General features: G+C 56.8%; 1 protein-coding gene across 1 annotated transcript in view; it reads left to right on the plus strand.

Annotated features, from left to right (window-relative positions):
* The first annotated feature begins 3323 nt into the window (after nucleotides 1-3323).
* PRIMA1 (proline rich membrane anchor 1) overlaps nucleotides 3324-26868 on the plus strand; it is a 28324-nt gene continuing 4779 nt past the window's right edge. The window contains exons 1-3 of the mRNA XM_040975573.1: nucleotides 3324-3441; nucleotides 9873-10008; nucleotides 26658-26787. Of these exons, the coding sequence (XP_040831507.1) occupies nucleotides 3349-3441; nucleotides 9873-10008; nucleotides 26658-26787 (359 nt within the window). The 5' untranslated portion in view covers nucleotides 3324-3348. The remainder of the gene's footprint in view (nucleotides 3442-9872; nucleotides 10009-26657; nucleotides 26788-26868) is intronic.

The raw sequence follows: 26868 nt of genomic DNA on the forward strand, positions 1-26868 counted from the left end.
CTCTCCCACTCATAACTCTGCCTTTCAAATAGATCAATGTTTAAAAAATTAAGTGACACAATATCTGGAGACAGTCCTGTTACTGTCAGCAAGCAGCCATCTCCAGCAGCCCTTCCTGAAGTTCTGCTTTTCTGTTCCACATGTGCTATGCCTTGCCCTGATCCCTAGGACAGCGTGCAGCAGTGCCTGCTCGCTCGGACTTGACTGGAGGCTACGATGCTCAGGCAATAGAAACAGGAAGAAAAGAGGTGAGGCCAGCAAACAAGCACAAGATGGTGCATCACCCAGCTGCCCACACCTTCTGAAGGTTCATCTCCTTGCGCAGTCCACCTGCTGCATGGGCCACGTGGACTCACCTCAGCCACTTCTGCTGGGTCCCTTCCTCACTGGTCATGCATTGCTTAGCAATTTCCCAGCGGCTGAACTCCCTGCATTTCTGAGTTGAGTCACCTGGAAGATCCCATGTGCCCTGGTGTCTATTGCCATCTGAATCTGGGGAGGGGTGAGATGCCAGGACTTCCAGGGGCCCATGTGAGCCCTGCCTTCACCCTAAGGGAGGCTGGGAGCTTCCCTGATGTTAGGAGGCCCAAGAAGAGGTGGGACCCAAGGAATGCTGGAGAGATTCATGGACTAGGTCTGGGATGGGGGTGCTGAAGACCAGAATGGACTGCTTCCCCACCTACGAAAACTGCCCAGGCTCTCCCAGTCTTGGATCTGTCATTGGAGGAGGTTAGTACTTTTGAATCCCAGGGGAGCAGTTGAGTGATTCAAGCTAAGCCACAAACAACATGGATCTTGTTGAATAGGGCAATTACGAATGATCTCCAAGTTGTGAGAACGCAATTACAAGGCAATGTGAAGAACACGTGTAAGGGGCACGGGGCTGAGTACACACACCGGGAAGTCGCCATCACAGCTGAAGGTTTGCTTTTGACCCTGATCAGCTCCAGCTGCAGACACCTGCAGCTAGGGTCACCTTGATCTCAGCTGGCTCAAGTTGAGCTAGGAAGCGCCTCGCCTCATCAGTTGATCCATCACCCTTCTCTGACAATGGGCCGTGGCCAGACATGATTGAGTTACCACTCCAGACCCAGCAACTGGTGTTCTGTCGGGATCCTTGCAGACGCTGCGTGTGGAATGAATGGACAAATACTTTCACAAATTTTGCCCAAAGAGTGACCAAAACCCCGGACATGTCCCCCTGTCCCCAGGGGCCCCCCATGCTTGGCCTTCACTCACCTCCCCACAGTCTCCATTCCTGTGCTTTGCCCTTACTTCACAGTCTGGTGCTCCATGCAGTGTTGGTGGACAGTGGCCAGACAGGGCCCACCGGGATATGCTCCCGACAGCCCCCAGTTGGGGTGTGGGTTTGCAGAGCCTGTGGGAGAAGAGCCCCAGCTGACACAGGAAGGAGATGGATGTGGACGCCGCTTGGCAGGCAGTTGAAGCTCAGAGTTTTTTTGCCCGGGCTGCCTTAGTCTTGCCCACAGAGAAAGAGGGCATCAATTGTGTCCCAGACACCTGTTTCTTTCATCCAATCTAAAAAAACGATTACCCAGGTCCTTCAGGACATCTGCCAAAATGCTGGCAAAATGTTTTCTCCTTCCTACTTCCCAAGCAGAGAGGCCTTGCATCTGCTTCCTCTAGCTTATTGGAGAGGTGGGACCCACTCCGTCCCCAAGACTTGTTGATAATCTGCCTGCCACGGAGCCAAGGATTGGGGACCGGAAGATTCTCCCCAGGGCTGTTACAGCAGTGGAAGGGGGAGGGGGCGGAGGCGGGGCCTGGCGGGGGAGATTCTAATGCTGGGTCCCAATGGCAGGATCAGGCACTTGGACCTCCGGGTGTGGGGGGACGTGAGTGGCCTCCACCTGCTGGCTCAGCCCCTGGGAGGCCTTTGGGGAAAAAAGCAACAGGGTGGATGCGAAAGGGGTCTCCATAAGTCAGTTCCCCCAAGGAGACAGGGCAAGAGCGAGACCCTCGGGCACCAGGGCTTCTCGGCCTCCAGGGTGAAGAAATAAATTATTAAGCGCCCAATACACAATAGCCTCGCTAGATGGAGACGAGGAACCACTGCAGCAGCGCCGGCAGCGGGGAGCGCGGGCGGGAGCGCAGTCCCTGGCGGGAGGCGGGCAAGGCGCGGGCTCGGCTCACGTCTGTTGCCCTTTTTCGTGCATTATTGATTTTGCCTCCGCCCGCGGCCCTGCTGCCCCAGCCCGCGGCTCCGCGCCCGGCCGCGTGAGGGGCGCGGAGAGCACCGGTACCCCAGCGACCCGGCCAGCCGTGCGGCGCCCCCGGGAAGGGCGGGGACCCGGGCGGCGCGGGGAGGGATCGCGCGGCCGGTTCCAGGCGTCTCGGGGCGGGGGGACTTTACCCGCCCTCTGCCTCCGCCTCGGCAGCCCGCCCCGGCCCTGGGCGCAGGGTGCCGCCCCGCGCGCGGCCAGGCGCAGCCCGGAGCCGCCGCGCCCTGCGTCCCGAGCGAGCGCGCTGCGCCTGGGTCCCCGACTCAGCCGCCCCGGAGGCCCAAGCGGCGCGCAAACTTTTGCTCCAGTGCTCGGCGCTCCTCCCCGGCATGTGAAGCCCCCAGGCGCCCGCGCAGCCGCCAGGGTGAGAACGGAGGCCCCGCCTAGAGGGCGGGGGACTGGGGAGGCGGCGGGCTTTAAATGGGGGCCGTCCGGCGGTGGGGAAACAGCCGCCACGGGGGGAGCGCGGACCTTCCTTCTCCAAGCAGAGGATCTGCTGGGGCCGTCGCCCGCGGAGGTGGCCTGAGGCGCTGGAGAGGTGCGGGCGGGGAGGAGGGAGTGATCGGGGCTCGGGGGACTGCCAACGCGGTGCGCACGGAGGTGCGAGTCTTGCGGTGTGCGCAGTGAGGCCAGCCGGGAGAGAGGGTGCAGGTTGCGTGTGATTTCGCGATGCTGGGCATGCAGAGTCCACGAGTATGCACGGGCGTCCGTGGGTGGTGCACGACTGTGCCTGTGAGGGTGCGCGCAGGGTGCGCGGTGCCCGCCGGATTTGAAGTATGTTCAGGGTGAGAACGAGTTGTGTTGGGCGAGCTCTGTAGGTTGCACGGGGTTCGGGAAGCGTGCGCGTGCGGGCCAGGGTGCACGCGCTGATCCGGGGCGTGTGCCTAGGACGGGATGTGAGTGCACGAAAGGTCGGTGAGTGTGCAGGCTGCAGTGAAAGTGCAGACTCGGCTGGCCAGGGCGTTAGGGAGTGCGGGGCGTGCCAGCTGCCCCGGGGCTGGTACGTGTGCCGGTGCGCAGCAGCGATGGTGCTCGCGCTGCGTCCGCCTGACCCCAGCCTTGCTCCCCTGACAGTTGGCCGCTCCAGCGGGCGCTGCGGGCCGAGATGCTCCTCCGGGACCTGGTGCTGCGCCGTGGCTGTTGCTGGCCCTCTCTGCTGCTGCACTGCGCGCTCCATCCACTCTGGGGCTTCGTGCAGGTGAGGGGCAGCGGCGGGACACCTCCAGGGCTGGGGTGGGAGAGGGGACAGTTCGCTCCCACCCCCAGGCTTCCCCACCTCTGGCTTCTCACAGTCACCCCAGTCTGGAGAGAGTTTTAGCCACGAAAACCTGCTAGGGTTCCTCTTTTGCTGGCTCTGCAGAAATGCAGCTCCAGAGCCAGGCCTCAGCTGTGGCAGGACCGGGGTCTTGGGTGTAAAGGGGCTGCTGGGAGGAAGACAGAAGTGGGAAAGAGGCAAACCTGAAATGACAAAATGCTCTGGAACTGTGCGTTCTTCATTTCCCACCCCATTGGCTGGCGAACTTGGCAGGGATCTGTGCTCAGACAGTGCCCACTGGCCCCTGATTTGAGAAGTCAGAAGGAAGTGCCCATGGGCCTCACCCCTGCACCTCCGGGCATCAGGACAGAGGCCAGGGAGTCCTTGTGGTGTTGGAGAGAGGTGACACGGCTCACAGTGCCGCAATGGGGGCGGGAAGAGGTGGCTCTTGTGTCTGTCCCTCACCAGCAGTGCCACACGCTGCACCCTTCCAGACCTTGGCTCCTGCATTGTGAAGGTGCCCCAGGAGTACTGGTGAGGGAAAGCAGGATTCCCTGGGCTGCCCCATAAGAAGCATGAAGTGGCAGCTGCGGCTGCCACTAGTGATGGACGTGGTGAAGGACTCTTCCTTCCCACCTGCCAGGTGGTTTGGTGATCACCCATGTTGGAGTAGCTGAAGGTTCTGGGCTACCTCTTGACTTGGAAGGACCCAGACTGGAATCATTACAGCTTGATGTTCACCTGCTGGCCCTTTGGGGACTGGGAATGGTGCAGGTGCATGCCCTAAGGGTGACCAGGGAAGCAATGGGGTGAGGCTGCCAGCCAGCAGGCTGCGATCCAGGAGCTGACCCAAAGACTGGGACCCTGTTGGGAATCGGCTGGGTCAGTGCCACTGACGGCTGGCCTGGGTGACCACTCACTCCCTGGACAGCCAGGGACTTGGAGCTGGTTGGCAGCTCCACCCCATGCCAGCACCAGGCCCAGGCGTCTGTTTCACAATTGTTTTCCTTTTGGAATTGACAGCTTTGTTGAATGTGTGAAACAGCAGCTCTGAAGCCCAGCTGTGCCTTATCAGGATTGTCACTTCTAAACACTTCAGGGGCTTGGGACCGGGCATCCCTTGTGCAGCTCTTGGCTTACCTCTCATCCCGGGGTTAAGCTTAGAGCGTGTGTGTGTGTGTGTGTGTGTGTGTGTGTGTGTGTGTGTGTGTGTGTGTGTGTGTGTGTGTGTGTGTGTGTGTGTGTGTGTGTGTGTGTGTGTGTGTGTGTGTGTGTGTGTGTGTGTGTGTGTGTGTGTGTGTGTGTGTGTGTGTGTGTGTGTGTGTGTTCGCTTGTTCAGTTTCCTTGTCTCTGGAAGACTTTTAGCTAGGATAGATGTGATAAAGGCAGTTGTCCCTGAGACAAGAATTCTACTCGATGAACTAGCAATATCTAAACAGGAAACCTGCTCCCACTCTGCCCCGTGCCCCCAAAGAAGGACCCGCGTGGGAGGCAGGCAGTGCTGCACAGTCAGGTCCCTCGGCCAGGACGGTGTGTGCACTTCAGCCTGCCTCAACTGTCTCACAACTCAGGAAAAGGATCCAATAGGAAGCTCGGCTGGAGGCTCTGGGAAGAGTCACTTACAGATGCCAGGGACAGAGGGACCCCCAGGAATGAAGTTCTAGACGGGATGTGCTGATCCTGAAGCTTAAAAGCTGACTCCAGAGCCACAGGGGAGAGCAGACAGACCTTGGGAGTTTGTGAGTGAGGCTGGCTGTTTGCCTGTAAGTAGTGACAATAAAACCTGTCACTTCACGGATGTCTCTTGAATGGACAGGCCGAGAGAAAGAACTTGGGGCTATTTGTGCCTCTGGGAGCCTCTCGCCAGCAGAGTCCCCCCCAGGACAGTGAACTGATAGTGGGGGGGGGCAATGTGACAGTGCATCCAGGATGGGGTCCTGGGTGAGTTAAGAGCTAGGGCTCCCCCTGCTCCTACCAGCTCCCCCGGGCTGCTGCTGGGCATCCAGGAGGCCCCTTGTTCAAGTTCAAGGCCATTTCTTGCCACTGCCACACCTCTGCCTGCTCCCTGTATTCTTTCACGCATCTGGCATTGAGCTTTTGTGATTTAGGGTTCTTCCAAGTTCACTTCCAGACGATTCTTTTTTGTTGTTTCTTGGCAAGGGGAGAGGATGGCAGGCTGGCTGACTGATTAGGTGTGACAGCGGCGTGTCTCAGCGAGTTACTGTGGGACTGGGCCAGCTCCTCAGAAGATGCCAGAAGCCATCATCCTGCCGGTCACTCTCCTAAAGCAGGGAGACTGGCTGTGCCCTGGGCTCACGGGGCTGTGCCCTACGCTGAGCAGGGGCCGCCCCGGGCCCTGAGTGATGCTGAACTCCCTCTAGAGTCACCCAGCAGCATCGATTGAGCACCTATTGTATACGTGGCCCTGTGTTTGGTGCATCAGCTCAGGAGTCCCTGCACTTGTGTTGGGAGTCTGTTACTGTCGGGTGGGGAAGCCAGGGATCTGAGGCAGGAGAGCTCCAGTGGGGGCGGATGGCATGGGCCTGGGGCCAGAGTGGATCAGGCTGAGGGGGCAGGGTGCCAGTGAGGCCAAGTGATCAAGCAGAGGGACAGCCCGTGGCCAGAGGAGTCAAGGGCAGGGAAGGCTGCTGGCACGGACTTGCAGTTTGGATGTGATCCTCATGCCCCGGGGACTGGGGATTTTGAGACGACAGGTTCTCAGTCATTTTTTAGAAGTCTCAACCCAGTGTGAAGGATGGGCAGCCAGGCGCAGCCAACAAACACCGAGCCCTGAGACGGCCTCTAGTGCCACTTTGTCCTATACAGGACTGGGGGTGTATCTGAGATTCCCTGGCAACCCTGGTGAGAGGCAGGTGCCACCCAGGGGAGATTTCATGGTGGCAGAAGGGAAATGGAGAAAAGCAGACGCGAGCAAGGGCCATGATACAGGCAACATCCACCAAACCTGCGGATTGCGCCTGTTGGCCCAAACAGGGCTGGTGGCTGGAGGGGGGATGGTGGTCCCAGGCTCACCCTGGCAGCCATGTGGCACTGTGCCCCCTCAATCTAACAGCAGGTAACAAGTCCACGTGCCCACAGCAGCTGGCCGGATTTTGGCCCCAGGAGAACGCAGCAGGGATGACAGGAAGTACAAGGGGTCCCAGGAAACAGCTTTAGTAGCACTTGGCCTGTGGGCTGCTGGCAAGACCCAGACCTCCGTCCAGGGACCTCTGCTCCCTTTTCAACCAGATCAGCCAAGAGCTGGTGAACATAGGGCTGCTTCCTTCTTGGGAGACTCCCCAGGCAGGCTAGAATCAAGCCAGGTGCTGAAACAAGCACTTGGCCCCTGGGGCTCGCCTGCCTGGCTGATCCGAACACAACCCTGCTCAGCAGAACCCCAAGTGGACCTGGACTTGGGGACTGAGAGAGAGCCTACATGTCCTCCCCTAACACATACACACGCACTGTATACCTTCTCATTGAGCACCCACTGGATTGTGAGCACCCTGCAAATCCCGGGCCTTGCTCAGCCCACTGGGCCTGTTGTTTTGCCAAGTGAGTGTGGAAGAGAATCGCCTCTCCTAGCTATTCCAGTGTTGGGATTAATGTTAGGCTTAGGCATGGCACTAGGGTTGAGGTTAGAGTTAGGCTTACGTAAGGGTTAGGCTTAGGTATAGGGTTAGGGTTAAGGACTAGAGCTAGGGTTAAGGTTAGAGTTAAGGTGTGAATTCACAATTGACAGCCAGCAGGGGTTGGGGGTTAGGGTTAGGGTGTGAACTCATGATTGACACCCAGCAGGGGTTCACCCTCATGTTGGACCCACATAGTACAGACTCACTTCCTGGCTGTCCCGAGACTCCCACATCATGGTGGGGGAGACAGAGACCATCAAACAGCAGGGATGGTGCGGATGAGGAAGTGGTGCCAGCAGGTAGGGCTCCCCTGTTTGGGGCAGGGCCTGCATGGGTACACCCTGGCTTTCCCAGGCTTTAGGACAAAAGGGGCTGCAGGATGAAGAGATGGGGGCAGGTGGAAGGTGAATGGTCTAGAAAGGCAACAGTCCTTGTGGGAGGCTCCGAGGTCACACAACTGGGCAGCTCCCATGGAGGCCCCCCTTTGGAGGAGGGACAGCTGGCCAGACTTGACCTCCATGAGAAAAGTTGATACAGTTTGTGGTGCCTGCCCGCACCACGATGGGGCCTTCACACAGCAGACCGGGAACCACAGAAACCTTGAGCATCCAGTGCCTTCCCTTCCTCCTCGTTCGGTGTAAAACTTGACCCTTGCTTCCACACCTGTCATCTCTTCACGTTGAACGCACACGCACCCTTGCACCGTTGCTGCCACTCACAGAACGTCGCTGTGTCTTTGAACTCTGTCAACACCTGGGGCAGGGGCTGGGAAGTATTGCTTCCATAGAGGCGGCCTCAGGGGGTCAGCCTTTGGGGACACAGAACCTCCCAGTCGCTTTCACCCCACTCCTCACCCACACAAGGGCCCCCAAAAGCAGCCAACCCATGGGAACTCCAGCAGATCTGGAGGCACAGAGAGAGAAGCTGGTGCATCAAGCCCAGGGGAAGAAAACTGCGTCCCAAGATCTGAGATGCAGTCAGTGGTCCTTTAAAACCAGTAGATGCTGGTGAGAGCATCCTGGCTGCCCCGGCATTAAGTTCAGGCAGACCTATCTGTACAACACCAGCTGCTGCCCACCATGACCCTGCCCAGTCTGTGGAAGTTGGGGGATCTGCTCCCCAAGAGATAACTGGAGCAGGTCACTGATGGGGGAGGGGCGGCTGGCTGGCAACTCACCCTTCGGTGCCTTTAAATCAGTTTGGTCCCTGGGAGAACCGCCAAACCCCAGGTTCAGGAGTCACCGACCCCTCGGAAGGCTGGGGTGTAGGCACTCAGCATGACCAGCGTACTCAGGTCTGCCCTGTGTGGACTTGGAACCTGGGCAGCTCCCCTTAGCTCATTCAGATTTTGGGTTTCTGAGACATAAGAGAGTCTAAGGGGCAGATGGGGTTGGGAACTCCCAAAGGCACAGCCCCTCCCCTCTCCACCTTGGCTGCTCCAGTCAAGGAAACCAAGATACACCAGACCAGAGAGCAAGATGCCTGAGTTCTGGCCTGGGTTCCAATAGCCACATTCACTCACCAATAATTTTTTCTTAAAGATTTATTTATTTTTATTGGAAAGGCAGATATACAGAGAGGAGAAGAAACAGAAAGGAAAACCTTCCATCTGCTGGTTCACGCCCCCAGTGGCCACAATGGCTGGAGCTGAGCCGATACAAAGCCAGGAACCAAGAATGTCCTCTGGGTCTCCCACACAGATGCAGGGTCCCAAGGTTTTGGGCTGTCCTGAGCTGCTTTCCCAAGCCACAAGCAGGGAGCTGGATGGGAAGTGGGGCCGCTGGGACACAAACCGGACCCCACTCACTAAGAATTTATCAAACACTAGGCACTCCCTTAGGAGCTGTTTTGTAACAGTGGGGAGGAGTGGGGGCGGGCCTGACCCCTGGTCTGATAGTGCTAACGAAGGTGCTTCCAAATGTTCCTGAAAAATGAAATAGAAACATGAATGTTGGGGGCAAAAAAAAATCTGAATTTTTTGCATATGAGAGGTCTTCACAAAGTTCATGGAAAATGGGATATAATGAGGAAAACTGCATGTCTTTTCTTGGTGGCAAGCACACTTCTTTTTTAGTTCTATTTTCCACTCATTTGTTGAAGTCTCCTGCCAGAATCCCATGGTGAAGACTGTGGGAAGCAGGGGTCACCCAAAGGAGGACTGGCACTCCCAGAGAGGAGGGCATGGGGCAGTGTCATGGGGCGGGGCCCTCACAGCCACTCAGAGGGTGATGGAGAGCTGCTCAGTGCCCTTGGGTCATGTGGGACACAGGGGCAGAGGCCTGGGCGAGTGAGCACCCTCTCCTTGGGGTGGACCTTGCCCCCCCAGTGGGCACAGGAAGTTGGGCTGAAGCTGGGAGGAAGGGAGCGGCAGTGAGGCCTGGGAGGCTGATGAGGCAGAAGCAGCACCTGTCATTGGCTAGGTGTGACATCATGGCCGCTCTCCTGGAGAGTCTGCCAGGTGACCTTCACGCTCTTGTCCATCCCTGCACACACAGCCAGGGACTTGCCCAGGGCCCCATAGCTGGTCCCAGGCTGTGCTGGGTGTGCAGCCGTGATCTTCCGACCACGCAGGCCAGCCTGGCACACCTGCATCCCATTGAAGCTACCCAGCTGCTTTCTCTCCTTCCGTCCCTGAAGTGCACGGGGTCCCAGTGTGGTGGGGAACTGGAGTGGGTGGGGCCCATGTGGACCACCCATGGCCTCCTCGTCTTCCACATCTCTCAGGTGTGCTCATGTCCGCAGGTGACACACGCTGAGCCCCAGAGGTCCTGCTCCAAGGTGACTGACAGCTGCCAACACATCTGCCAGTGCCGCCCCCCTCCCCCGCTGCCACCACCACCCCCGCCTCCACCGCCTCCCAGGCTCCTGTCAGCCCCAGGTAAGTCTTGGCTCCTTTCGTTTCCAGGTTTCCCTTTGCGTTTTCTTGGGTCCAGGAAGATCCAGGGAGCAAGGCCGAGGGCAGCCCTGCCTCCTTTGTAATTTTCCACTGGCCAAGCAGGAGGGAAGCCAAGGCTAAACTTTCCCCTGCAGTCTGCAGAACGCCGTTCCCACAGAAGGCTCCTGCGAGCTGGAGAAGGATGCTGTCCGTCAGTTAATCAGATCAAAGTCAATCTCCATCTGATGAGTGCCCGGGCCTGCATGGTTGAGGAGGCCAGACTTGCACAGGGGCTGGACTTCAGCACCCCTCCACATGCTCTCTCTCTCTCGCTCTCTCTCTCTCACACACACACACAGAGTTTTGTTTTTTCCATTTTAATTCCCGTTGAAGGGAACCACAAGGCTAGAACCATACTCAAGCAAGGTTATGGGAGCAAAGTGACCCAGATGGCCTTTTAGCATTTGCTCAAGATTCTGCTAAGACCTTGCTGGGACAATGGGCGTCTCTGGACTAGCTGATGGCCTGGCCCTTCAAACAAAGGAGTGTTTCTTTAGCCAGCACTGGCCTCGGCCTTGACCTTGGTGTGGTGAAGTTTCCTGCATGCAGTGGCAGGCCGATGGAATCTCTGAAAGGAGAGTCTGGGGTTGGGTTTCGTCACTCGGTTTGGCTGCAGAACACCCGCCATCGTGCCTGGCTCTGCCTCGTTAAACACGTCCCTGTTGAGTCACGTGGGCCAGGTCTTCAACAACCTTGGCGAGGCGGTGCTGTGGCTGGTTGTGTTTGGTGCCCAGGCAATAACGCAGGGTTTCTTGGCAGTTGGTGCCCATTTCTGCCTTTTGATGCCCAGGCCCCCTGTTGTCTCCATCCTCCTCTGGCACCCTGGGACCCGCTGTGGCTCTCAAACTTCCTTCTCCAACTTTACCTGTGGCATTGGTTTTCAAGTGCACCTTCATGGCTTCACTGCAGTCTGTACTTGGTTAGACCCAGCCCCGACAAGCATCGCTTTTGTTTTGTCGCGTGCTGGGTGAGCATCTGGGCCTGACACAGGTGCATCTCTGTTCTGCTCTTCTGGCATCTCTCAGCCTTCAGGAGAGGCTGTCTGGTTGTAACTCTCAGAGGATGGACAAGAGGACACAGGCGTGGTCAGCAGCTATACCACAAGTGTACTGTCAGGCAAGACGAAACACCTGTACATGGTGACTTTACCCAGGGTCTTCAAAAAATCAATGGACTCATTTTAGGTTGCAACCTGGTCAGCTGGGCTGTGGGGAAAGGGCAGCAGGGCAGACGGACTGGCATGGGCAGGGCCTTGGCTGTGATCTGCTTCCCTGGGACTTCTCCTGCAAGCCAAGCCCTTGGGGTTGGGGGGCTTGTCTCCACCCATTTCCTGTTTCTGGACCAGAGTCCCCAGGGCTGAGTGGTTTAGGTTTGGGGGCTCCTGGCTCTAGAGGTTGGCAAGTCTGTGACAGGCCGGCCAAGCCATGATAGGGCTGGAAGGGCAAGTGCCAAAGAGGGGGGGCAGGGGCTGGGATCCATTCTTGTGGCAACACACCCCTGCGCTCAGAAAGCATCAACCTTTGTTTCCCGCAGGTGGCACCTCCCAAGCCTGGTACCCTGGCAGCCAGATTTCCACAGGCATTTTGGCAGGGACAACCCCATCCACACCATAGCAGGGCCTAAAGGTGTGGCAGGAGAGGCTCCACATGCCTGACCGGGTAGTTGGCATGCATCCTGTGTGGCATGGTTGGCCAGTCCACCCACTTGGCAGGTGCCTCGTTTTTCCCCGTAAGTCAACTCACATTTGTGGGATACAAAGCCATTTCTGAAGAAAGAAGCCACCAGTGTCACTTGCACTGGTAAAAAGTGACCATCAGAATCTGCAAGAAGTCCAGCCTGGGCAGTGGGAACACCCGGAGCTCAGGGCCTCCCTTCCAGTTTGAAGGGAGGGAAGTGAGTGACAGAGCAGATCCTACAAGGTTCCCAAGAGCCCATGTCTTGTAGCTTCCCAGATGTACAAGCGCCAGGTCCCCTTCACCCTGGAGATGTGGGTCCCTCCCTGATGAAACTCCACCATGGGCAGTGGTGAACCCAGGCAGGTGTGAAGGCTGGGAAGTGCTGAACTTATTTCAGCTGTTTCAGAGACATTCATTTTGCTGATGATGTAGAGGATGGATGAGAATCGAGCTTCCAGACTAGAGTCCAGTTAGGGGGCGGGGGGAACTCCAGAGATAACCCAGGCATCAGAATACCATTGAGAGCCAGCAGCCAGGCTAGGGGGACTGTGCAAGAGGGGAGGAGGCCAGCCAGGGCTCAGTGAGGGTTCAAAGTTGAGCTCTAGGCCTGCAGGGGAGCATAAGCTGTGGTTCGAGACCATAGAAGGGCCTTGCCCATTGCAGGCAGCCAAGAGGCATGTTAAGTGGATTAAGCGACACAGAACGGAGGAGATGCTCGGTTTGTCTCAAGCGTCAGGATATGCTGGCTGCAGGACTGCTGGGTCCATGGCATCCGAGCACAGCACTGTTGGATGCCCACCTCCCTCTTTGCTGCTGCTTCTTCCTGGGTAGCCTTTGCTCTCAGACCAGAGGCTCTGACTCTGGAATTCCTTCAGCCTCATTTTCAGCAGTCTCCCCTTGCTAACACTCTCTCTTTCCCAAAGCCCAGTAAAAGTCACAGGGCTGATTTTCACCAGACTGGCTTGGGCCAGATTCCCAGCCCAATCACAATGGCCTATGAACTGGACTAAGGTGATCGGTTTGGCCTTGGCCATGCGACCAGGCCTGAACTAGGGGAGTCATTGCTTGGCATTGTGAACCCAGGAAGAGGGGCAGTAACCCAAGGGTGAGGATGAGAGGTGTAGGAGGCCAATGTGCCTGCAGCCGTGGTGGGCACAAGGACCCAGGAGGCAGATGGGGCAGAGAATGCTTGCTGCTTTCTCCTGGTCTTCCTGGCGCCTAGCCCAGAACCCTGCACACAAGTAGTGCCCGGGAAATGTCAAGGCCGTGGCCACAACCACAGCTTCTGCCAATTGTGAAATGCAGACACACGGTCTACAGCCCAGGAAGAACTCGTGTCTCCCAGAGAGTCCATGGCTCAATCCTGGGAAGCGTGTTGTCTTTCCAAGCAACATGGTGTTTCAGACTAATTGCTCAAGGTCCCATGCAGCACCCACAGTCATGTCCAGATCTGCTGCACAGCTGTGAGAAGTGTGCCAAGGGCCAGGAAACTGGCAACGCCCACCTTACAGAGCTCAGGGACCTGTGGATGGGGTCCCCACAAAGTGTCCCCAGGAGCGTCTTTCAGGCCACCTCTCTGGACACTCTGGAGCCAGGCACAGTTGTTTTATCGATGGTGTCTCATATCCCTTGTTCCTGCAGGAGCCTGTCCCTCCCCAAGTTCTGTTTGTTGACCCCTTGTTCCATGCCCAGCCCTGTGTCGGCCACCTGCGTGGATACATAGACACACGGGGACCTGGCACTATTGACAGGAACATGGGCACTTAATACTGTAGCCTTGGTACACAAGTTCGATTCTGTGACCCTGGACAGTGAGCTAGCCCTGCCATCACCTCTCCAAGGATTCAGGAGTGCTGCTCAACTCAAGCCTCCATTTCTTCTACAAGATAGGTCTGTGGGTGATGACACCCACCCCAGGGGTTGGCTTGAGGATTCCCTTCAGTAAGAAGCGCTTTTAAAACCTTGTTACTATTCATCACCCAGTTGGTACCAGCCAGACATGGGAGTCGGGAGCACAGGGGAGGGTACTTAATTCCAGAAGAGATTGACAGGATCCCAAAGGAACTTTCTGTTAGCCAGGAATGACCTTGGCCCTAGCCTCTACCTAGCTAATTATTGGTCACTGCAGGTGGATGAAGCCTCTAAAAGGAAATTGTGTACCTGGGAGTCTTCAAAAAGTTCCTAGAAAATGATTTCTGGACAAGATAAACTCATCTGTTAATCCCATTTTCCTGCAACTTTTTTGAAGCAATCCTGTGTGTCAGATCAATCATTTGAGTTTTGGTCCATAGAATGCCATGATCAGGTCCGGGATCTACTGAACCCAGCAGGGAGGGAGCTGGGCTAGGCCAGGGCAGAAGGAGGCCCGGACAGGCCACAGGGGAGAAGGCCAGGATTCCCAGGCAGGGGATTCCCTGCAGCAGTGACCATGACCCACAGGGCTGTGTCCCAGGAAAGAGGGACAGGAGTAGGGAGGAGACACCTGTTAGCGCAGGCAATGATTACAGATGCCTGAAGGAATCGCTGTGCATCCCCAACACAGCCCAGCCTCCTCTCCTCCCAACATCTCAGCTTGCAGGAAACTCCTGTGTCCCAGGTCACTGCAGCCCAGGACAGACAGCTGGTCTCCCTGGGGCCAGACTACCCTTCTTCCAGCAAAGGCCGTGTGGCTTTCCAGGTTCTTTTGTAGCATTTGCTCTGTTTGACCATGAACTTTGAGAAGCACTGGTTCCCAGAGGCAACTCCTGGCTGCCAAGGGTGGCACAGCCTTGCCACCTTCCACAGGTTACTGTAGAGCCCTGCTCTGAAGCCCGTCTGCCACCGGGAAGCCCATGGCCAGGGTTCTTGGGCTGTTCAAGGTTCCCAAGTCTGTTCCTGCCCTTTGCTTGCCAGGCTCTGCCTGCAGCCCCTGTGTACAAACGTAGGTGCCACCTGCCCATGGTGACCTTTAGCCTAGCTGTGGGCTGAATGGGGAGGGGGTGTGCTGGGCCAGTGGTTCTCAAACTTGGCCTCACTTGAACACCCATGGGGCTCCTGGACCTCCATCCCAAGATCTCTGACTTGGCGTGTCTAGGGTGGAACCCAGGACTGTGTATGCCAGTGCATTCCCAGGTCCTGCAGATGCTGCTGTGTTGGTCCTGGGAGTGTCCCTGGAGACCCCCAGCTCCCCAGTGGCTGTCACATCTGGGGAGTCTGTCCCCACCCTCCTCTGTGATCTGGGTCTCTCCCAGAGCCTGTTTTTTCTCGTCTGATTCCCATTGGGGAGGGGTTGCCAGGAGAATAGGCACAAAGTGAAAGGGCGCAGGGGGCATGGAGCCTCACCTTCCTGCCCTTCAGGCTTGTTCATAAGCTAAATCATGCTGGCAAGCCAGACTAAGCTGCTCAAAACCTTAGTTTCCCAGTCTGTGAAATGGGTCTACTGACCACACCTGCTATAGATGAGTGGTTAGGAGGACTCAAGGCCATCTACTCACACGGCGCAGAGCCTGGAGCCCAAGAACACCGCCAATGGGGGCAGCTAAGTCAGGGGACCAGCAGTAACACACACAGGTCACTCACCTACAAGGGTGGTAGCTGCTCCGATGAAGTCAGCTGAGAACGGAGCAGCAGAGGAGAGCTTGGGAGGCTGAGGCGGGTTCTGGAAGGATGTATGTGGCCCCACCCCTCAGGTCTCCCTCAGCAAAGCAGAAGTTCCACCCTCGTCTTCCTGGGGCAGCCCTGGCTGGGTTTACGGTCCTCGGAGCCTCGCAGAGTCCCCCAGGGAGCGTAGCTCCTGCAGGTGTGGCTGGGAGTGAGCCGAGGCACCACTACACGCCGGGGTCTCCCAGCCTGCAGAGCCCACCGCAGGCGGTCGCCCCAGCGCGGGGACCAGGGCTGGTCTTGTGACTGCCAGGACGGCCCCGCCGTGACGCACGTGGCTGAGGCCCTGGAAGGAGCCTGCGCCTTCAAGGGAAAACACGTCCACCCCCTCGGAGCTCCGCTGCCCGCGCTGATGGGCCAAAAATAGCTGCGGTGGAGCAGAGGCGGGCGCCGCGTCTCCAGGGCTCCGCTGCTGGAGCTCCTTCTCGGGATGGGGGAGGGAGTGGGAACGGGAACTAGGAGGTCAGATGACTTCCAAGGGTCACACAGCCGCGCTGGAGCTGGGAAATGGGTCGCCTGGCTTCTGTTCTCTGTGCGAAGGGCAAGTCTGAGCCGAGAGGCAACGGGGAATCGTCCTGGACCGCCTAATCCGATTCAGCCAGAGCAGAGGAAGAAAGGTGCGAACCGCAGCTCTGCTTCCTGCCTCTCGTTCCTCCCTCAGCAGCCCCTGTAGTAGCAGGTGTGTTGGTCCCAGCAGCTGCCAAGGAGGGAAGTCACTGAGGGCCTTGGAGTCAATTCCTGCTTATTTCCCGCTGCCTGCGCCTCCACCCTCCCTCACTTTGAGTCCGCCAGGAGCCTCTTCTGGGTCTCCCACGTGGGTGCAGTGTCCCAAAACTTTGGGCCATCCTCAACTGCTTTCCCAGGCCACAAGCAGGGAGCTGTATGGCAAGTGGGGGAGCCAATTCACCCATATGGAAAGCTGACGCTTGCAGCTGGAGGATTAGCCTGTTGAGCCTGTTGGGTTTGTCCCAAGACAGACCTGGCATCTGCTGGTTTATTCCCCAAAAGGCCATAACAGACAGGGCTGGCCAGAACTTTGACATTTCATCGATGTCTCCCACGAGGTGAGAGCCCCGGGAGGCAGTGCCCTCGATGCACAGGGCCTGAAGGCTCGGAAGGAGTTGAGACTTTATCCTCTTACGTGCAGCGGGAAGGAGGGTGGTGTGACCTCACTCTTCCTGGGGGCTGACTCCGGAGGAGGAGTGTGGTGGAGACAGAGGAGGAGATGGTGCCGGAGTCCAGCTCCAGCTGAGTTCGGAGCTCGAGAAAGGTGCGTGGATGAGGCGCAGAGAGAGAGAGAGAGAGAGACGGACCACTAGGATTCCATGATCATTGTGGACAATGCAATAAAGCTGTCTGCTTTATTTATACAGAACCAGTTAAACTCTGGCTCAGACTTTTTACGTCATGGTCAAGTAGGTGTTTCTAAGGACAATTCTGCAGTTTGTTTTACCTAAGGCGGGATGTTATCCATCCTGGCGCCTTGGTTAGGAAGTTCTCAATAGATGGTGCAAATCAATCAGCAATACATCCCTACTACATTCCTCATTCTACAACTTAGCAAGCTGTCTGTGCGCTGTCACCAATCACTGCTTCTAGACGTCTCCTGCCCGAAAGCCCTGCCTGTCTCCCAACACAGCTGGCCTGCCCCTCTCCTCTACCCCAGCAGCCACAGAGCCAATCTGGGCTTGGTCTGCCCTGCAAATTTCTCTGAAGCCTGGCTCATCTTAGGCCAGCAGGGCACGGTTTTGGCCTTGGGGTGCTTTGCTCCTGACACTGCTTCCTAGCCTGGTTCCTGGCCCTGGGACCCGGCTTCTCGGCACACACTCCTGCTTTCCCTTGCTTTCCCAGGCCCACCTCTCTGCAGCAGCAGCGAAAGGCTGCTCCAGTGAGAACCATGGGGCTTTGGGCACGTCCTTCATCTTGCCCGACCTTAATGTCCCAATCTGAAAAGTGGGGATAAACCTACCACTTTCTGCAGTGGCGAAGGTTCCATGAGCTGAAGATGTTATCCGTTATCCCTGGAGTAAGCCTTGATGCTGGTTAGTTCTGGTCAATACACCTGCTGGCAGGGCGTTTCCTCTCTTTGGCTCAATCTCTTCTGCCTGAAGGATCTTGTCAAACTGCGAAAGAAGCTCAGTGTGTCTCCTGGAGTTGGATTCCAGACTCGGAGGCGCAGCGCAGCAGCGAGGGAGGCCTCTCCCCGCCTTGCAGGGTACACCTGCTGTCATTAGTCATATAGAGCCCACGGTGGGCACCAGATGCTATGGCAACGCCCAGGAGGGCTGCTGGGAGGAGGTATTGGGAACCACTCTTCAGACTGAAGATGAGGATTCTGAGGAGCAGGTATGAGGTGGGTCCAGGGTAGATAGAAGCGGGGGAAGAAACTGCGTGAGCAGAGGTGGACATTCAGGGAGGCCCAGGGCTCTTGATGCCACCTGTGAGATCTGAAGGCCACAGGCGTGGCACTGCTGGGGCGAGCGAGGCCCAGAGGAGCTGAAGGGTTCCAAGACACTGAGTGACCAGTGAAGTGACATGCTAGCACATTGCACTCACAGGAGCCAAGCTCTGTGTCAGCCTTGTATCTGTGGTAGAGCCAGAATGGCCTTGTTTAGCTCTCTTGCATGGGCCGATCTGTGGTGACTTGATTTATGCAGCCTCTCCACCTCATCCCTCCATCTCTAAATATGACCCGGCTGAAGATAGATGGTGGTGGCCAGCCCTGCCACGTGCTCCCTGGACCTGCTCTGCCACGGTCACTTCCCCCTCCCCCAAATCTGGAAGTGGTGACCAAGACCAGCCAACAAGAGGGCTGCTGAGCTTAAGACATCTGAGCTATGTGCACGGGAAATGCAAGTTTCCCAGACACTGAGGGGTCCACCTGGTCTTTCTCACAGTTGCTTTTTTTCCCTCCTCTCCCCTTCCTCATCCTAGAACAAAGTCAGGTCACGGTGAGAGTGACCGTGGAGAGGAGAGGATGAGGACTCAGATATAGCCTGGCAGGTGTCTTGATGACCATGACCCGTGGTAGCCCTGACTCCGCACACCACAGTCACAGCATCTTGTATGCTGGAGCAGTTGCTCCAAGTTCATAGCAGCGGTCCCTTGGAGCTTGGCCTCTCACACCTGTCTGGTGCTGTTTGTGCCTGGGAAAGGTCAGAGGGGCTCTGTCCCCTTAATCCAGCGAGTCCTGTTCAGGCAGAGGGCTGGGTGGTCTCCCAGCTAACCAGTAGTAGTCTCCAGGGACCTCTGAGAAGGCCACATTGTTGTGCCTTCCCCTTGGGAAGATTGACACAGTCCTGCCTGACCCTTCAGGGAGAACCACCCCCCAACTTCCACCCGACAGAAACAGGCACTTGTTCTTGTCCCAGGTCTCTGCATCATCCTTGCCAGCGACCAGAGAAGGCCAGAGGGCACCACTTCCTGGAAGAGATGTTGGCCACCCCTGCCCCTCCAGCCCCAGCCCCTGTAGTAGTTGAATGAGTTCTTTGTTGCCAGACTTAGAATGAACTGGGCTGGCGACTGGGTGGGGGTGGCGCAAAAGTACATTGTCTCCACCCTGGCAGAGGCCGGCACAGAGGCCTGGGCTTCTCCTCAGACCCGACAGACAGTTGCACGCGCAGCCTCTGAACAGCCAGCGTCAGACTTCAGGTGCTTGGCTTGGAGTTTTAGCAAGCGATGGCTGGGAAGGGAGCAACGTGCTTCCAGGCACCAAGTCAGGCTGTACATGTGTTGCCTGCAGCCGTCTCCACCCTTGGAGGTTCTCCTGGCCCCTGTGGTCCCCTTGGTTTTCCAGGCTGTGGGTGATCGTCAGGACTCAGTGTGGTGCTGATAGATAAACCGCAGTGCCCAGGACAGCCTTAGGCAGCAGGCTCATCAGCCCAGTCACCCATGGTGCCGAGGCAGGCAGCACGACCAGGGCACACGGGACAAGCAGCTGCAGGCCAGCAATGGTGATAGAGCCCAGATGGTGTGACCTTGGTCTTTAGGATGAGCTGAAGTCAAGCAGAAATTCACAGGCTGAAACAGGAATGCTGCCAACTGAGACCCCTGACTTGGCAGACTGGCCAGGGTTGTGGCCATTGTCTGTGGACACGGAAATACTGAGTCCTGGCCAGGACTAGCCTCTGCAGTGACAACATTTCCCCATAGCCTCCATAGACTAGGGAGCCACGTGGGGCACCTGGGTGCTGTTGTGTCAAAGATGCACTCACCACTTTATAATCCAAGGGGTCTAACCTTGGCCAAGCCAAGTGGCTAAGGGAGCATAGGTAGCAAACTTGGTGCTAGAGCCAGCCCTTGGCTCACCTGTCTCAGGAGGAGGCATCTGAGAAGCAAAGCCTATATAAGGAAATTGTGCTGTACACATGGCTCTCACTTCGCTGTCAGACTTTACCGTCCTCAACTGCCTTCTTGGGCAGGGAAGCAGAAGGTTTACCAGCCTGTCTGCCCATCTGACCACACCAGCCAGTCAACTTCCCAAGAGGTAAAACATGCTCTATACCCCAGTTGGCCTCCATGGCAGCCACTCGGCATGTGCTCCCCCAGGGACTGACTGTGTTACCTGCTGTGCAACTCCTCTCACTTCTACACCCAATGATGCTTGATGCCTGATGGTGTCACCCAGGAGAACTGGTGCCCGACCCAGCCTCTCTTTGGCACTGGAAAGCCTAGACTTGACCTCTGTGAACTGGGATGTGTGTGCACAAACAAGAACCCCTCGAGGAAAGCTGGGATGGGCTCCACTGTGCAGAAGCCTTGGACCAGCTGGCCTGTCTACATAGCTGAGAGCTGGGCTGCTGAAGATGGTGCTGATAGACAGGAGCTGCAGGTGGCATTGCCTCTTCTGCCCAGGGATAGAAGGGTGCTAGGCTCAGCTGCAGGCACCAAGGAGACATCTGTCTTCCTTCACCGAGAACCAGGGGCTTATTCCAGAGGTCATCATGAGCCCCTAACGTCCACTTCTACTCTTGTGGCTCTCAAGCCAGCGCACACGCTTGGGCACCTGTTGGGTGAGACACGCGTGGACCACCCCACACCCATGCTGATCCCTGGCACGGGCCTCCCCGTGGGTGCCCCATGCCCGTGAATGGCCGGCCGGGGCCTGAGAGAGTCAGTCCCTTGTGTCCAGAGACAATGGGGCTCTGTGTGGGGGTGGGGCGCCAGAGGGACGAGGCGCCAGCCCTGTGTGCCTTCCCAGGGGGACTCTGGGTCAGGCAGCCAGTAGGGGCAGGGTTGGGGTGGGGCTGGAGCGCTGTCAGCAGCAACTTTCGTGTGTGCTGAGCCCCCGCAGGTCTTTGCAAAAGCGCACAAAGCAAGGCCCAGAGACCCTTAGTCTGTTCCTACGGGGCCTAGGGCGAGCTCCTGCCCTTCTCTAAGTCTCAACTCCCTCCTCTGCCCCTGTCCAGATGTCCTTGTTATGTCCCCTGAGACCTGGATGAGGCCCTGGCTGCATCTCCGGGGCATGTGTTAGGGGAGCCGGCTGGGGCAGGAGGCAGGGCAAGCAAGCTCTGGAACATGCGATGGTTTTGGTCACCTCCTGGGTGCCACATGGCTGCCCCACTCCAGGCTGTGCTGCTTATGCCCCCAAGATCCTTCAGGCACATGGCAACAGGTGCACAGAGAGGGACCCTGCTCCCCCAGGGACTAACTGTGTTACCTGCTGTGCAACTCCTCTCACTTCTACACCCAATGATGCTTGATGCCTGATGGTATCACCCAGGAGAACTGGTGCCCGACCCAGCCTCTCTTTGGCACTGGAAAGCCTGGACTTGACCTCTGTGAACTGGGATGTGTGTGCACAAACAAGAACCCCTCGAGGAAAGCTGGGATGGGCTCCACTGTGCAGAAGCCTTGGACCAGCTGGCCTGTCTACATAGCTGAGAGCTGGGCTGCTGAAGATGGTGCGGGTAGACAGGAGCTGCAGGTGGCATATCCTCTTCTGCCCTCGGCTAAGCTGTGTCACTCCAGGGGACCCCATCAGGAAAGCACACAAAGCAACCTGGGCATGAGGCACCCACAACTTGAACGGTGAGAAGATGTCCAGTGGTTCTCCATGCATGCCTAGCAGTGCCTGGCCCCATACCGGAGTCACGTGCGTGAGTGCCAGCCTCTGCAGGTGGTCACTCACAGGATCAGGAGGCTGAGCACAGGCAAAGCTCTAGGTGGAGACATGATCCTGAACTTGGCCTTTGCACTGCTGCTTACATAGTCCCTCGGAACCTGAAATTGCTTCTGACCTTCTTGCCATTGCCTAGTCTGTTCACCTTTGGCCAGGTCACTCCTGCTGGGTGTGGCTCCTCTGGACTCTGTCTGCCCAGCTTTCACATGAGGTGTGTTCAGTTGGCAGTATAGCCTCGTACAGTTGCCCCACTTGCAAAAGGGGCTCTGCACCCAGTGCCTGCCAGCACACCTCAAGCTTAATGCTGAGTGGCTCCGTTCCCTGTGCCCCCAGGCCCACCGCCCCCATTGTCTCATTCAGTGATCACAAACACCCCACAGGAGAAGAACTGTTCACCAACGTGTGACAGGTGTGTTCTGGGCTTCCCCAGCCCACTTGCTGCTCCTCCAAACACCTTGATCTCTTTTTTGTCTTCGGTTGCACATACCCCAGGAAGCAATGACTGGCTTCCTCTACTTGTCTGAGCTGTTGCACCTGTTCTCAGCTCTGTGCCCTGTCTTCCAGGGCACACGAGGCTCTGCCTGGCTGCTGTCATACCCACCGCAGGACTGAGTGCCAGCTTGAGGCAGACAGTGGGCCGGCAGCAGCTCTCATGTCACTGGTTTCTTACCTGTCTTGGGGATCGCTGTCTTATGTTGCATGGTGTCCACTGCTTGGCTGGCTGAGGATTTGCTTTGCATATCTCGGGAAGAACTTCCAGTCTCAGCCCTGGGCCTGCACCCTTGCTGGGAGCTTGCCCTGTGCAGATCTTCCTTTTTGTAAGATTTACTTACTTTTATTGGAAAGGCAGATTTACAGAAAAGGAGAGACAAAAGTCTTCCATCTGCTGGTTCACTCTCCAAGTGGGCACAGTGGCCAGATCTAAGAGTATCTGAAGCCAGGAGCCTCTTGTGGGTCTCCCATAAGGCCACAGGGTCCCGAGGCTTTCGGCTATCCCCCATTGCTTTCCCAGGCCAAAAACAGAGAGCTAGAATCGAAGTGGAGCAGCCAGGAACATGAACCGGCACTCATATGGGATTCCAGCACTTGAAAGGGGAGGATTAGCCAATTGAGCCAGTGTGATCCTGGCACATTTCTTAGCAGCAAAGAAAGCATCAGCTGGGATAAGCTGATGAAAGCCATCGCAGTGAGCCTCGTGCTGTCTCTGCTTGCCCCCACCAGTGTGCTCTTCTCCACAGGCACCCAAAGTGCTTCCTGCAAAAGGCAGACGAAGCCCTGCAGAGCTGTGACAGAGCGGCAGGTCAGCACTGCCTTTGTGTCACATTCCAGAAGCTTGGCTGGGAGCAGAAGGCAGAGGGTGACGGGGAGGCAGAGGGTGACGGGGAGGCAGAGGGTGACAGGTGCCTCATTCCTCGGACTTCACACTCTGACTCAGTCTTCCCCATCGGACCACCTGCCTCCCATAAGACACCACCGTCACCCCAAACCACCTTAGCACCTGTAGAGCAACCTTCACTTGCACCTGAGTTCTCTCTCTCATCTCTGGCTCCTGCAGCTAAATGGTCAAGGTCTTAGTCAGCTTTGTAATGAGCCGTGGGACAGCTGGTGCCATCTGTGTCTAATTCATCTTTGGATTCCCAGCTCCTAACACATCACTGGGCCCCAAGGATGCTCAGTGTATCCTTGAGGGATGGATGAATGAATGAGCAGGTGAGCAGGTGAGTGCTGTCTCAGCCATGGACCGGCAGTCTGCCCACATTAGAAGCTGCCTTGCTACTGTGAAAGAGGCCCTGGCCGTGCGGGACTGGGAGGGGGCGGGGGGGACAGGAGAGAGATGCAGCGAACAGAGTTGGCCTGCTTCTGCATTCTGAGCACCAGTCTCTCTTCTCTTATCTGAACTGGCACCCTCCAGCTCCCACACTCACCTGCTGACCCAAGCCAACCCGGTAAATGAAGACTCACTCTCAGAACTCAGCAGCTGGTATGGGGAGCAAAACTCGATGTAGATTCCACCTCTCGTTTCACCTGTCTTGCACTTTTGCCTTGGGTATTTTTTTAAAAAGATTTATTTATTTATTTATTTATTTATTTATTTATTTTATTGCAAAGTCAGATATATATAGAGAGGAGAGACAGAGAGGAAAATCTCTGATGGTTCACTCCCCAAGTGAGCACAACGGTCAGAGCTGAATTGATATGGAGCCAGGAGCCAGGAGCTCTTCTGGGTCTCCCACATAGGTGCAGAGTCCCAAAGGCTTTCCCAGGCCACAGGCAGGGAGATGGCTGGGAAGCAGGGCCGCCGGGATTAGAACCGATGCCCACATGGGATCCTGGCACATTCAAGGTGAGGACTTTAGCCTCTAGGCCACCACACTGGGCCCTTGGGCACCTGCTGGCATGGGGTGATCAACGCCCTGCTGACTACTGGGTGTGGGGCCCCAGGCAGAAAGAAAAGCAGCTCACAACTCTCCATGTCCATCTTGTCTGAGAAGTCATTAGAAGACAAAATCCCACCTCATTAACAGAGCAGAGGTAGCTGGGAAGTAAGTGCCAACATCACAGTGAGGTTTGCTAGCCTTCGAGCTGTTGGGCTTTCTCAACAGAAGCCCTCTTACATTGTGGAGGCTGTCCATTTCATTGTCATGAACATCCGTGACTGCTGGACGCACTCCTTGTGGCAACCAAAGACAGCCCTTGCCCCCGACCCTTATCACCAAGTGGTTTCAGCAGCAGCCCCCGCTTGAGGTCACACATGGGTGGCGACATGCCAGAAGCTCAGCTTAGTCACGGAGTCAGTGATGGTCCCTGGGCAGGGATGCTGAAAGCCAAGCCTTTCGGGAAGACAGCCCTGGGCACTCTGTGGCATGAGGATTCTTCTCTCAAGGCACCCCTCCTCCCCGTGCAGCACTGAGCCCCCACTCTTCAGGGACACCCCAGCATGAGAAACTAAAGGGCTTGGTTCTGGTATTCCACCAAAAGCAGTCCTGAGCAAGTTCCTCCCCAGAGAAAATGAGCATGCTGATGACCCTGCTTCTTCTCACAGTCCAGTCTCCTTCCATTCTGAATTCTGCCCCCTGTAGCTTCTTCATGTTTCTAAACACTTGACTCTGCTTTGGCTCGCAGCAGCCAAGTGGCGCCCCGTCGCAGCTGATTCTAGCGTGCAGCGCTGACACTGCCTGGCTTTGAGACGCTCCTCACTGGGGACCTGGCCTTTGATCATCAGTGCTGAGCATCCCCTGGTCCCCTGGGGAGAATCCAATGGCTTCCTGGATCTTCCAGCTACAGCAATCAGGTCCCAAGACAGCAGCCACACCCTTCTCAGTCTCCTTCCTTCTGCATAGAAGAACCACAGCACAAGCACTGGCAGTGCCAAGCGTAGGGAGGAAGACACAGCCTGTGGGAGTGGGCACGCACGAGAGTAGGTACGGCAGCTTGCTTAGCCTCATGCACAGCTGGGCGAGCTCAGCTATGCACCTACAGGGGACTTGCTTCTACTGGAATACTACTTGGCCATAAGAAGGAAGGGCCCTTCCGAATATGCACCAACAAACAAAGAAAAACACACACACTGCCCGATTCCATTTATACAAATGTCAACAGCCAGCAAGCCTGGTTTAAGACTTTAGAAATCAGAATAGCAACCGCCCCTAGGGCAGGTTTTTTTTTTTTAAGGTATGCTTTCCAAGCGCTCACAAACTCTGTCCTCTATTCAATTCAGCTTTCCATTTTTATTTGTTTTCATTTTGTCTGACACAGAGAGATTGATTGTCCATCCCTGCTTTACTCCCCGGATGCTTGAAGCAGCCTGGGCTGGACCAAGCAAAGTCAGGGTCCTGGGACTCCATCCACATCTCTCCCTTGTGGGTGAATGGGACTTGCATTCTTTCTGCACCTGCTGCCTCCCAGGAGGTGCACCTGCCAGAATCTAGATGTGTAACAAAGTAGTCAGAGCTCTAATCAGTTAACATCTGTGCCAAACGCTCACCCCAGCGCACGGTAATGGGGGACAGAGAAGACCCTCCCGGGTGTCAGAAACTCCCTTACAGCAGAGGTGTGGCGTCCACTTCTGTCTGCATGTGTTGGAGCCGATCAGACGAATCAGCAGATGGGCGCATCTCACTGACGTCATAAGCCAGTCCTTGGGTAACACCAAGGAGTTACAATGAAGACGTCCAAGGTTCCCTTTGCAAGACCACCCTGCACTTCTCCCTTGTGCTGGTCCGCGCCTTCCCCCAGAGGCCAGCCATGGAGTGGACACAGAGACCTTTTTGTGTAAATTTACATCTTGAAGACCTGCCCAGAGCTGCTGCTGCTGTCCGTCCAGCGCAGAGCGCCTCCTCCCTCGTTCCCCCTCCCCAGACCTCCCTGCCTTCCTCTCCCTTTCCTTTCACAGCTCTGAGCCCTTTTTCCAGCTGTGTCTAAGGTAGATGCACTGTGGACATGTGGGTTTTTTTCCAGCGGGAAGTGACCAAGCCTTGTCTACACCTGTTTGTTTTGAGTGTATCCAACACCGCATGGGCCAAGACGGGAAGAACAGGATCAACCCCAAGCACTCCATAGTGATGGGAGGGGCCCTAAAACAGCCAGGGTCAGACCCATTGCCAAGGACAGACTTCTCCAAATGTCAGCTGTGCCCGCACAAGCTGGGATGGCTGCAAGTGCCCATCACACATGCAGAATCCAAAAGGGGAGAGGAGAGCTGTCTCTTGCGAGAAATTAGCTTAAGAGCTGAATCCCGCTCCGGCCTCCCTTCCTCTCCTTCCTCCCCCAGCGTCCCCTGTGAGCCCTGCTCCCCACCCCCACCTGCACAGGAACCGGATCTAATGCCTTAACCGAGAGAATGAGATGTTCTGTTATTTTTCATAGGGAATTAGACTTGACCCTGCTGGCCGTTAGCTCATGCCAAGAGACGATGGATGGCCAGGGCCCGGCGCTCAACCCCTGCTCTGAGCACGCCAGGCCTGGCTGGAGGCTCTAGGGGCAGCAGCCTGGCTGGGGGCCAGCCATGACGTCACCTGCTGTGGGTGGGGGTGGGGATGGCGGGGAAAGGCAGACAGGCTTCATGCAGCGATGGATGTCAGTGTCACCGCTAGCGGTCCCACCTGCTGACCGAGCTTGTCCGGGGGTACTGACCCTGCCCCTCCTGTCTCTTTCAGCTCCCAACTCCACCTCGGGCCCTGCTGAGGAGAGCTGGTGGTCGGGGCTGGTGATCGTCATTGCCGTATGCTGTGCCTCGCTGGTGTTCCTGACCGTGCTGGTTATCATTTGCTACAAAGCCATAAAAAGGTGAGTGCCCGTCCCCTGCACCAGCTCTGAGCCTGGGGGGCCGAGCCACCCGCCTCGGGGATCTGTGAATTAGAAGGAGGC

Source organism: Ochotona curzoniae, unplaced genomic scaffold (assembly GCF_017591425.1).
Source record: "Ochotona curzoniae isolate NIBS_2020 unplaced genomic scaffold, NIBS_Ocur_1.0 contig_2688, whole genome shotgun sequence".
NCBI classification, from domain to species: Eukaryota; Metazoa; Chordata; class Mammalia; order Lagomorpha; family Ochotonidae; genus Ochotona; species Ochotona curzoniae.